At 43.9% G+C, this 12,751-nt stretch overlaps 1 protein-coding gene across 1 annotated transcript in view; it reads right to left on the minus strand.

Moving 5' to 3' along the window:
- Window positions 1–3,656: 3,656 nt before the first annotated feature.
- The window catches only part of CACNG6 (calcium voltage-gated channel auxiliary subunit gamma 6), a 357,068-nt gene continuing 347,973 nt past the window's right edge, over window positions 3,657–12,751 (minus strand). Inside the window, exon 4 of the mRNA XM_069200663.1 lies at window positions 3,657–5,498. Coding sequence (XP_069056764.1) covers window positions 5,266–5,498 — 233 coding nt within the window. The 3' untranslated portion in view covers window positions 3,657–5,265. The remainder of the gene's footprint in view (window positions 5,499–12,751) is intronic.

A 12,751-nucleotide genomic window follows, 5' to 3' on the forward strand; every position in this document is an offset into this window, starting at 1 on the left:
TCAGAGAGGGGACGAGTTATTGGAGCAGTTCTCTTCCCTATTTTCCCTCACCACTGGACTCACACACTTGTGTGTCCATGACATTGACACAGGAGACAGTCCCCCTGTAAAGAATAAAATGTACAGAGTGTCAGGAAAGGTGAGGGCCAGAATAAAGGTGAAAGTTGCCAAGATGCTGGCTCTTGGGGAAATAGAGAAGTCCAGCAGTCCCTGGTCCAGACCGGTGGTGTTGGTTCCCAAGGCTGCTGCTCCTGGTGCCAAGCCAGAGATTAGGTTCTGCATGGACTACCAGGGTCTCAACTCTGTCACAAAGACAGATGCTCACTCGATACCCGGAGCTGATGAGCTCGTAGACAGGCTAGGCACTACCAAGTTCCTTAGTACCTTTGACCTCACGTCTGGGTACTGGTAGATTGCCTTGACTGAAGGGGCAAAAGAGAGATCAGCATGATCCAGTTCCGGGTCATGCCCTTTGGACTGAAAAATGCCCCTGCTACCTTCCAACAGTTGGTTAACGGGGTCCTAGCTGGCAAAGATGCCTTCTGTGCAACCTATCTAGATGACATCACCGTCTACAGTTCCAGCTGGGAGGAACACCTGCTCCACCTCAAGGAGATGCTTCAGGCCCTGCAACAAGCAGGCCTGACCATCAAGGCCAGTAAGTGCCAGATTGGGCAGGGTTCCGTGGAGTACTTGGGACACCTGGTAGGTGGTGGCAAGGTACAGCCCCTCCAGGCCAAGATTGAAACAATCAAGGCCTGGCAACCACCTAGAACCCACACGGAGGTGAGAGCCTTCTTAGTCTCACCGGATACCATTGAAGATTTGTTAAGGATTATGGCTCCATAGTGGCCCCCTTAACAGAACTCACATCCAAGCAGCAACCTATGTTGGTGAATTGGACAGAGGCTTGTCAGAAAGCCTTTGACTCCCTGAAGGAAGCCATGTGCACGGCACATGTGCTCAAGGCCCCTGACTAGTCCAGAGAATTCATCGTGCAGACAGACGCTTCAGAGCATGGCATAGGGGCGGTTCTAGCACAGCTGAATGAGGAGGGCCTAGACCAACCTGTAGTCTTTATTAGCAGAAGACTATTACCACAGAAACAGAGGTGGAGTGCTATTGAAAGAGAAGCATTTGTTGTGGTCTGGACACTGAAGAAGCTGAGACCACACCTGTTTGGGAGTCGCTTTCGGGTTCAGACAGACCGCAGGGGATGGACTTTATGGTGGAGCATCGCCCGGGGTCTGACCACGCCAATGCTGATGGTCTTTCCAGATACTTCAGTTTTAGTGATGAGAGCTCCCAAAGGGTTGGGTGGCTCTCCCCACTTTCAGCTGGGGGGGACACATGTTAGCCCTGACAGTCTTAGGGCAGTCACCACCAACGTTTTGCCTGCCTTCCTCCACTTTTTGACACTGTTATTGCTGGTTTTAGGACTCTACACACTTTACCACTGCTAACCAGTGCTGAGGTGCCTATGCTCTCTCCGTTAACACATGGTAACATTGGTTCATACCCAATTGGCATATTTGATCTACTTGTAAGTCCCTAATAAAGTGCACTACATGTGCCCAGGGCCTGTAGGTTGAATGATACTAGTGGGCCTGCAGCACTGATTGTGCCACCCACATAAGTAGCCCCTTAACCATGTTTCAGGCCAGCCATTGCTCGGCCTGTGTGTGCAGTTTCAGTGCCACTTGGACTTGGCATTTAAAAGTACTTGCCAAGCCGTAAACTCCCCTTTTCCTACAAATAAGCCACCCCTAAAGTTGGCCCAGGGTAACCCAGAGGGCATGGTGTTGTGTAGGTAAAAGGCAGGACATATATCTATGTGCTTTATAAGTCCTTGTAGTGGAAAACTCCTACATTCATTTTACACTGCTGTGAGGCATGCTCCTTTCATAGGCTAACATTAGGGCTACCCTCTTAAACAGTTTGAGTGGTAGATTCTGATTAGAAAGGGGTAAACAGGGCATATCTAGTATGGCCAGAATGGTAATACAAAATCCTGCTGACTGTTGAGGTTAGATTTTCTACTACTTTTAGAAATGCTGCTTTTAGAAAGTGAGCATTTCTCTGCACTTAAATCCTTCTGTGCCTCACAGCCTGTCTCCAATCCACGTCTGGGCTGGGCTGGTTGACAGCTCCCTTGTGCATTTCACCCAGACAACCACAAACACAGGATGCTCAATCACACCTGCACACATCTGAATACTGAATGGGTCTTCCTGGGCTGGGAGGTCGGAGAGCCTAACACATTTCAAAGGACAGTGGCCTGCCCTCACACAATGGACTGGCAAAATCCCTACTTGGACCCTGGCAGACAGGGTTGTACTGAAAGGGGCCCTTGTGCACTTCAAAACCACTCTTTGAAGTATCCCCCACTTCAAAGGCACTTTTTGGTATATAAGCTGGGTCCCTGACTTTAGCAAACTAGACACTTCCTGTGACAGACACTCTGAACCAGATCCTGCAACCTGCCAAGAGGAGCTGCCTGGCTGCCCAATGGACTCACCTGGACTGCTTTGCTGTGAAGGACTGCTGCCTTGCTGTTGCTCTGCTGCCTTGCTGGTCTTTGCCTCTGCTAAGAAGTGCTCTCCAAGGGCTTGGATTGAGATTGCCTCCTCTTCCTGAAGTTTGAGGGCCACAAAGACTTCATCTCTGGAAACAAACTCCTTGTGTGTAGAAAAGCGACGCACAGCCTGCTGGAATCGATGCTCAGCCTATCCAGGGGTGACAAAAATCACTGCATCGCCGAACTGGAACGACGCAGCCCGGCTCCCCGAGTGGAGATCGACGCAGCACCAGCATTGCGATCTGAACTTTTACGCACAGCCCACTAGATCGACTTATCACTGTGCTGGAACGACGCAGCCCGACTTCCTGTGAGAGGAATGGACGCAGTGCCAGCCGTGCAGCACAAATTCCGCCACCTCACCCACGGGATTGACGCAACAGCTGTGACTTAGTCCGGCACACCCAGGATTTCCACGCACAGTCCCTGAGAGTCAAAAGACCCAGTATTGCAAAGAGGATTCAAGCCTGCGTGTTGGAATTCGACGCAGAGCCATTGCTGCATGAAAAAGAATTGATGCATCGTCTGTGTGCACCCGGAAAACTGACGCACACCTACCTTTTTCCACGCATCTCCTCCTCTGCGGTCTTCGTGCGTGTAATTTTGATGCAAACCAGGTAATTTGTGCTTGCAAGAGGCAATTGTTGATTTTAAGAACTAAAGACACTTCTTATCATTGCAAAAGTGATATTTCAACTTGTGATTATCCAATCTTGATCGTTTTGACCTTAATTTAATCAGATTAATATTTTATATTTTTCCAAACTTGTGTGGTGTCTTGTTGTAGTGTTATCACTGTGTTATTGCATGATTTATTGCACAGATTCTTTACACATTGCCTTCTACGTTAAGCCTGACTGCTCAGTGCCAAGCCACCAGAGGGTGGGTAGACATGAACTGTATAATCAATTTATAACATCCAATTCCTTTTAAGGTCTACCATTTCTGCAACCCTGTGAATTAACCCAGCCCACAGTTTTATATAATTACGTACCCATTCTTGATTTAAGCTCACAAATATGTGTTGGGTGCAATGGTCCAGTGAAGGACAGAAATGATATAAGATAGCTAAAAATCATACAAAGCTAATAATATTGCTTTATTTACAGGTGTGCCCCACTTGTGGAGAGATATCATCTGCTTTTCATTCATCAATCTCTCACCAGCGTTGGTCCTAAATAGGAAAGATTTAGGCAGGCAAACACTTCTTTGACCCACTCAGATGAGCACCATAAATAGCAAAAAATGAGCTTTAAGTATAAGATGTAACACAACGCTCTTAGCTTCCCAGACGAAAGAATTCACATAACAAATCTTGTTACAGCAGATACCTAAAGATAAGACAAATGTAATTCTGACTAATCGTTGCTTGATTCTGCATCAGAATACAGCCTCTGTATTTGTCAATACTTCAAACTAAATGGTTTCATTATGCACCAACTTATTTTCTTTGCTGGTGTACAAGGATTACGGATAACAGGATGCAATTTACAATCTCCATCTCTTTATACAGACCAAGATTTGACAAATCATCTTTCAGCACTGCAGGCCTCCTTTCCATGTGCAATGTAAGGGATAACACTTTGACTGCCAGCTACAGTCTTTTAAATGTAGGCTCAGTCTTCTTTGTAAATATGATTTTTTTTATGATTGCCCCACAGCAGGGCTTCAAGACAGCATGATGGTTTCAGCTCTCCTGCTCAAGCACATATGCCCCATGACACTTCACTTTTACCAGAAGAACAAGAAACACTGGTTTCTCGAACCTTTAAACCCTGTACGTAGCATGGGCCTTTCTTACCTCCTTTAGAATGATGAAAGTTCGCACAAACTTTCCAAGAGCAGGGCTAGTAACCGCCAAGATCTCTGCCATGCTCAACGTGCATTGTCCTAGTCTAAATGCAACCGCAATCATTGAATGAAGAAGACTTGCTACTACTAGGGCAAAGGGAAGCTCATGAAGCTGTGGTTAGAGGCTCACTCTTCATTGCATTCAAATAAGCTTAACCTTTGGCCTTTTCCCATCCTGATCCCTTGTCACCTGACACAAGGGAACCTGAATTCCAGTGTTGGGCCCCTCAAACTAAAATCACAATGAGGAGATGGCACTGAAACAACACTTAAAATCCCCTCTCCTCAAACTTGCAGGACATCAGTCAGTTTGAACTAATTTATGGTAGGGGTTACCAGCCCAGAACATAAATCAACCTAGACTTGCTCTGTGGACTACTTACCACAATGGCAGTAATCTTTAATAAAATAGGAATACATAAAACCACATTGGTCATTGCTCCTATGTTGGTATATACCACGTCCCCGAGTTTCTCATCTCCCACCATGCCCACCCATGACACCCCCTTCCCATCCAAAGTAAACACAATAAAGGAGGTTCAGTATGCTAGAAAGCTTATTTACAATGGAGACAAAAAATGTTAGGTCCAACAGAGTGAAAGTGCTGATGTGTCTGATTCATCCATCCCTCTCCCGGGGTTCCTCTGTTTTTGGGGCTCTGGAGTGCACCACAAGTCCCATGGCCTGTTAACTGAATCCGGTGCAAAATAAAAGCAAAAATAAACAGCCCTCCTCAAATGAAGGGTTCTTCCAGCGAGAATCAGTTCTGGTGACGTTGTTGAGTGGTATTTATTCCAAAAATCTCCACGGGCCAAAACACATCTATCACAGCCTTTTTAAGTACTCGATTGTGGCTCTTTCTTCAGACAGTACTCCCAGGGCTTCTTGGTCAACGGTGGAAGTGAAAGAATGACAAAACACAAGCCTCCGAACATCATAATGGCACCACCAGCAGCAGCACAGGCGACCGACCAAGAGTATTCGTATTCAAGAGGTATAGATTGGTCACTGTCGATCAGCCACCGAACAGCCTGCCGAAAGACCTCCATGGTGATTAGCACCATCAGTCCTGCAAAATAAAGCTTTACATAGTTACTGCAATTTGGACAAACACATGTCAAGGTGGAATGTAATGTGAAAAGCAAGCTGGAACAGAACTTGGGTAATAAGAGTACTCAAAATACTTATCTAGTGTTAGAGGTCTACTGATTGATCAGGAGGGAAATAGTACTCTGAAGATACTCCTGTACTATTAGTCTTATCAGGCCCTTACTCCTGGCTAAAGGTACATTCTCCTGATAGTTGTCACAGGAGTGGGCACAGCAGAATATACACACTGAAGTAGAATAACAATTTGGAAGCCTTGATTTATGAGCCCAGCTGCCTTCCCCAAACCTCACATGCTTTAATCTGAAGTCATATTGCAAGTAAGCTATGGCACAAGAACACCAAGTTTTAAATATTGTGCTATAAAAAAATATTGTAGCAAAAGTATTGATAGACTGATGACCAAAATATCATCAAGGTAAGCATACAGAGGTAATAGTTTAATGTCCCTTGACAAGATATATATATATATATATATAAAATGTAAATATATTGGCTGAAGGAATCGGAGGCTCTGCAGGGGTTTGGGAGGTGGGATCTGCTGGGCCTATCTCTGCTAGGGGATGTGTGAAAGGGAGGATCATTTCGGGACCTTTAGGTCACCTATCAACTTGCCCACACTCAGTTTTATAAATACCTCCAGCTGCTACATGCCCTTCACATGCACTTGCCGTGAGCTAACGCGATACCAGAACATAGCCCGCTGGAGGCTAAGGTATTGATGGTAGCTTTGAGGAGGGGGGTATCTCCCAGCTTTATAAAATGCTAATTAACAATACTCCAAGCGACTTGGATCATCTTCGGTCCCGCTGGGAGGGTTGGTTCGGTCCTCTGGAGGACAAGGATTGGCAGGATGCTTTAATGGCACCCAGGATGATAACCATATCATCTAGATTGAGAATAATACAGCTGAATTTCCTGTACGGAGCATACCTCTCTCCAGGGAGGCTACATTGAGCTGGGCTATGAACCTCACCCAATTGCCTCCAGTGCAGGGGCGGTGTACGGCGGATTTTTTTTCACATGGTATGGGGATGTCCCCAAATTGTGGTATACTGGCAGAGGCTTTTTCAAGAACTGAATACCGTGGTGGGTTGGAGACTGCAGCTGTCGCCGGCATTGGTTTTGTTGGGTGTGATGGAGGGAGTGGGAGTATCGAGGGCGGAGAGGGCTTTCATGGGCACTGTGCTGATGGTAGCAAAACAGGACATTGCAGTGCATTAGAACTCCTCTGCTGCTCTGACCCTTCTGAGGTGGAAGCACAGGGTTGATTGATGCGCTAACCAGGAGAGGTTGGTTTATGAGGCAATAGGATGTCCCCGCAAACATACAAAGGTGTGGGGGAAATGGCTGAGCCTCCTGCCATGAACTTTCAAGGACATAAGGGATTTGAGCAGGGCGGCGGGGGCGGAGTTTGAGGTTGTTTGGTCTAGTCATTCTTCAAGGTGTACGGATTTCTGCTTGTACTGAAGCTTATCATTCTTGTTACTTAACGTCCTCTGCCATGTGGTGTACTTTATGTATATATTAAAAAATCTATAAAATTGTTTGTAAAAAAAAATATATATATATATATATATATATATATATATATATATATAGAGAGAGAGAGAGAGAGAGAGAGAGAGAATACTGACTCTATGGTTACAATGTATACTTAACACAACAATATTTTGGTTGTAGATATTTTTGCTACAATTTTCTGGTAGCATAATTTGCTAGTGGATATTCTAAGACACAACACTAATTAAAAATAATTATACTGAGTGGCAATGCTGGATGGTTCTCTACTTTAGAGGCATGAGGGTTGAATGAATAGGTTTACAAGCTGAACAAAGGTATTCCTGTGTGCCGATCCCTCTTTTTCCAGAAAAGCATGAAAACCGGTAATCTTTTGTCAAAAACCACAAGAGTAGGCAACTATCTCTATTGGCTTAATAAGAAATGTTCTACACACGGCTGAATAGAAATACTCATCGGCTCTAGAGGTTGTGCATAGTGTTTCCAACAAAACAAAAAAGTATCCATGATGGCTGCTCTACCTATCAGGCCAAGTGGGGCCGGCCTCTGAAAAAGCACTGATGCTGCCTCGAAACTAACTCCATTCCTTTTAATGATTTAAAATAGAGGAAGAATGCAACAAGTACCAACCTCGACTTTTATAACAGCATCCGTCAAGTGGAGTTAGTCTTAGGCACTTGTTGCTTGAGTTAATGCACTCCTGTATAAGAACACACCTCTGCAGTTTCCCGAAAGACTTTATTGAATCAAAAGGACCCACTGAAAACCTGGATTAGGAAATGTACTCTTCCCACAGAAAAATGTATTCTTCTCATTTTGAAATAATATACTACTACTACTAATAATAATAATAATAATAATAATAATAACACAATTATAATATTTAGCAAAAGTTAGGTCAGTTAATTTCAACTCTATTAAAAAATGGCGAGATCGTGAGAAGTAAGCAAATGCAGGTCGCATGTTTTTCTTGCAGCTGCAACTATGACAATGATCTCATTTCTGCATTGTGTGAGGGCATTTTCTCTGAATGCATTGGGCTGAAACGAGTTATGAATGAGAACAGGCAAAAAAATATTGAATTCTCAGACGACAAGGTTCCTCCATTTAGGGCATAAAACTGGAGGAGTCTTTCACAATCTTTTTAAATGATTCTGTACTGTTGTGAAACGAACTGTACTGCCATAATCCCCATTTCATCGGCTACTGCCTCATAGGATCCTAAATGCCAAATTAAGCCAAGTAGAGAGCAAAACATACTAAGTTTAAAAACGTTGCACTTTTTTTACCGACCCAGTGACAGTATATCTTCCACTGTATATCAGTCACAGTATATCACCCATTGTCTATTAGAGACAGTATATAATCCATTCAGTATCAGTGACAGTATATCATTCACTGGATATCAGTGAATGTATATCATTCACTGTTCATGCAATGGATATCAGTGACAGTATATCATCCCTTGGATATTAGTGACAGTATATCATTAATTCGATATCAGTGAGAGTATATCATCTACTGGATAATCCGTAGAGGTATATCATCCACATATGTAGAAATCTGGATGACGGCTCAAAGGCTGCCTGAAGAATTCTTATCCTATCCTGAGACAATCCGAGGTGTACAAGGGTGAATGGAGTACACCTTGGGGAAGTGAAGTGGGAATGCTCTCATGAATTCAAGGCAATCACAGAATCAAAATATGTTGGTCTGCCTGTGAGCACCCGCATCATTTAAAAAAATTGTGAGTCAATATAGTATTCAAGAGGACTGAAAGGACGGTGTTCAAAATTAGACTCAACAATTGATAAAGAAAGCTTCTCACGGGGATTTTGATCCCTCTCCGCTCATGTGAAGACCAGGACACATTTCGAATTGTTCTCATAGCCAGAGTGGTCTATGATCAGGCAGACATAATTCCACAAGTGCTCCTGCTCATAAGTTAATTGTAGCCCATAGGAATACGCATCATACGAAATGCTTTAAGTCTGCCAGAGAATAGACAACAAAAGCAGTGTACTTTAGTTATGCGTCACATATTTTTAAATTACATTTTGTGTAACTGAATTCAGACCCTGGAGAAGGTTCACTTTACAATGTGGTGCTGGGACAGTGTGCATGACGTCAGAGTCTTCCCTTCATGCTTTATGCGAACCTAAAGGCATTTGGGGAGAAAATCTAATGGTTGAGATAAGAAGGTGATATATTGACTTAAAAGGTAACAATCGTTAAAGTACATGTTGCGCCGCCATGCTGACTAATCCTGAGGGGGAGCAGAGAAAGGGTTCTAAGCTCACAAAATGGCAATTGTGAGGTGTTGAAAAAAAGTCCTTTGACCCTATACAGCAGGAGTCTAAAGTGCTGACAAGTACGTGTAGTGACGTAAGAGCACTGTATCAAATTGTGCACAATTTTTGAATGACTGTGGGATCTTATGCATATATCTTACACCATTGAGTTCTTGTATTTCGCTATACCCTGATTGTGCATTGCTACATATGGAGCTCTGAAATTGACAAACCACATCTGTTATGGATGTGGTAGAGACTTAGAAGAAATCAAGACAGGAGAGAGAACCATCTCTTGTTAGGGCCATCACATTACCACTAGGCATCACAGAAAGTTACTGCACATTTCATATAGAGATATAGAAATATTCCTCGTTAAAACATGTAGCTTGTATGTATCAATGGAGCTTCACCTCTTCAGCTCCCTCTTTCTTGCAGGTGTCCTTGAAGATGGACACAATCCACTACAGAACCTACAAGGCAATGTTGCCTGCCCAACTGAGCATGTGGCAAGGAGGTCTGCCAGCACCCACATGCAGTATGGAAAGTAGATTGTATAAAAAATCAGGTAAGTTGGGCAGGGTAGGGTTTTTTCACACGCAAGCCAGAAATGGTCTCAATGGTGGCACATTGACCCACGCAGGAGGTGACGGGTACATATATATTCCAAGAAGAATGAGTAAGAAACACACAGATCAAAGTCAGGTTCTCACATTCCTTGATGCAATCACATACACTGAAGTGCACATGGTCATTAAAAAAGGAGCTCCTTTGGTAGAATATACTGTTTGGAGTCAGGCAAGACTAGAATGATCACCTCTAGGATCAACATTGTCATTTATCCATAAAGGTCCAAACAAGTCTAAAGTCTTACCGTAATGGAGGAAGCTGAAATAGGTTAGAGACTATTGTAGGTCTCTAAAACTAACAAAGGCAAAAAAGCAATAAAAATTTGATCAAACCTGCTCCATTATTGGGAATTTCCCTTCAATACAGGGTCCATAATACTACATCTCCAAATATGCACAGGACACACAGAATTTAAAAGAAATAACAGGCGTGGTCTTACACACCTCTCTGGGTGCTATGCTTCATCATCATCCACACTTCATTCACCAAAAAGCCTTCCAGTGGTGAATGGGCTCCTCACGATGGTGAGGAATGCTTTTGAGAAAGTGGGTAAATGTAGACTCTGTAAACAATACCTGTATCTAATCCCAAGGAACATCTTTTAATATGGGGAGATCTATGATATAGTTAAAAACTCAATTGATGCATGGGATTAGTTAGTATCCCTGCATCTGTAGGGGTCTACATGTTTTAGCCTATAAACCGGCCTTTAGCGAGTCCCAGGCTTTCTTCAGGACACCAGAGCCCAATTTTGGTGTGTTTGAGGCCATACCTATCAATTTTATAAATTATATGTGTCTTATACATATCTGGAGATGTAACATAATAAACCCTGTATCGAAAGGAAATTCCTATTAATATAGCAGGTGTGCACTTTTTTTGTCATTTTTGTGCCTTTGTTTAGTCTTTGTTCAAGTGGGGAGTATGCAATCAAGTAACTGCCCTTTATTCTTTTATAAATATAAGGTCTGCCAGATTTTGTGATAATTGCTTTACAACTAGCACCCATTCAGTTTGTGATGAAGGAAGAATTGACTTTGGATACTGTGATTTTGGTTGGATGCAGTCAGCAGATCTAAGGGTCATCTCAATGCTGGTGTGACTATCTGAACCGACCAATACTGGGGTGAAAGAGCCAGACTTGCTGTTTTTTTTTTTTATAGGACCCTTCTTGTAACAACCAGAGGCTAGATATGGCATGACCTGAGCCTTAGGGCCTGATTTAGATTTTGGCAGCCTTACTAGCCATGTGCCGTGGGGAGAACCTGAAATGACCGTCAAGTCAACGGTGTTCTGCCCTCCGTATTTAGATGTAATGCGGCTGAGCCATAGTGCTCCATGACGGAGTGCTCTTCCTAGCCATCAGGTTGGTGGGTACCCACAGACACTGTTTAGATGTTACAGTTCTGCAGGCGGTGTACTGGCGGCGGATTGCTGACAGAGGGAGCCCGTCGCTGGACCTAATGGATTTTGTACAATGGCAGTGGCAATGGAATGGAGGTAAGTGACACACACACACTGGACCTTAGCTATATGTGTCTCCCTGCACAACACACTACACAACACACCACATACACACTATAATCCATTGCCATTCCAACACCACACAGCACATACATGCCGAAAACACACATTGCACATTATTGACATTGCACCCACGCACGCCACAACAACCGAAACACCTACACACTCATCTACACAAACACACTCACACACAAACACAAATGCACACATCACAACAACCACACAACAACACTCACCTGAATGTTGCACACAGCAACACAATACACAAACATACACAACATTAAACCCACATGCAAGTTGCACACATACAGACAGAACCACATCACCTACTCCAGCTCCCTCTGCCTCAACAAGCCAATAGAATCACACTCACCTAGACCTAATGAATCACATACACAACTGGAAACACAACATCACAAGTACAAGTCCCCGTGCAATGTGCACACATGGACATAGTCGACAGGTGTGAATGTAACATCACTGTGGTGCCAGCATTAATTTGCCAATGAATACTGACACCATAATGACAATTGTGTAGGTGAACGATATGTGTCTTGTACCAATGTGTCCCCATCCACGTCCCACACAAATGTGCTCCTGACATATGCATGTCACAGTAATTCCAAAAAATGACTGTGATAATGTATATGACTGCAGTGGTTCCGGGCTCATATGAGGTGACCAAACAATGTACACAACCACTGAGGGTTCCCTAACTTTAAGTCCAGCAATGGGGGTTCTGTGTTCTCCATGGTCCAGTGGCAGCAGCGGTGGAAGGTCTTCTCCAGTCCTATCCAGTCGAAAACAGAAGTGGAATGGGGAAAAATGTCAGGTTTGTACCCCATATCCTCTCCAATCCACCAACTCAGGAGTGGGGGGTCAGACCACTACAGTTCGCTTGACAATAAAGCTCTTCCAAATCCGCTCAGTGGTAAAGGTGGCTGTAGTCCTGCTGTCAGCCCATATTCCCAATGCCTCCGTAAAGGCACCTGGAGATTCTTGGCGGAGTCACCGTGGCTCAGGCGTTCTTTAACCTATGGTCCTACCAACATCTAAACTGGGCAGGCGGTCCACCTAGTAAGTGGACGGGTTTTCCATCTAAAAATCAACAGTGGGACTGTTACCGTCAAGATCTAAATTAGGCCCTTATTCTTCCAGGCTCACACTTGAGTCTGATATTCTGGCTTTCCATGCAATTCATAGGGTGTCTGAGCATGTTTTAGATAAGCAAGATCAGGGCTGGCTTTAG

This window comes from Pleurodeles waltl, chromosome 7, assembly GCF_031143425.1.
Source record: "Pleurodeles waltl isolate 20211129_DDA chromosome 7, aPleWal1.hap1.20221129, whole genome shotgun sequence".
In the NCBI taxonomy this organism is placed as follows: domain Eukaryota; kingdom Metazoa; phylum Chordata; class Amphibia; order Caudata; family Salamandridae; genus Pleurodeles; species Pleurodeles waltl.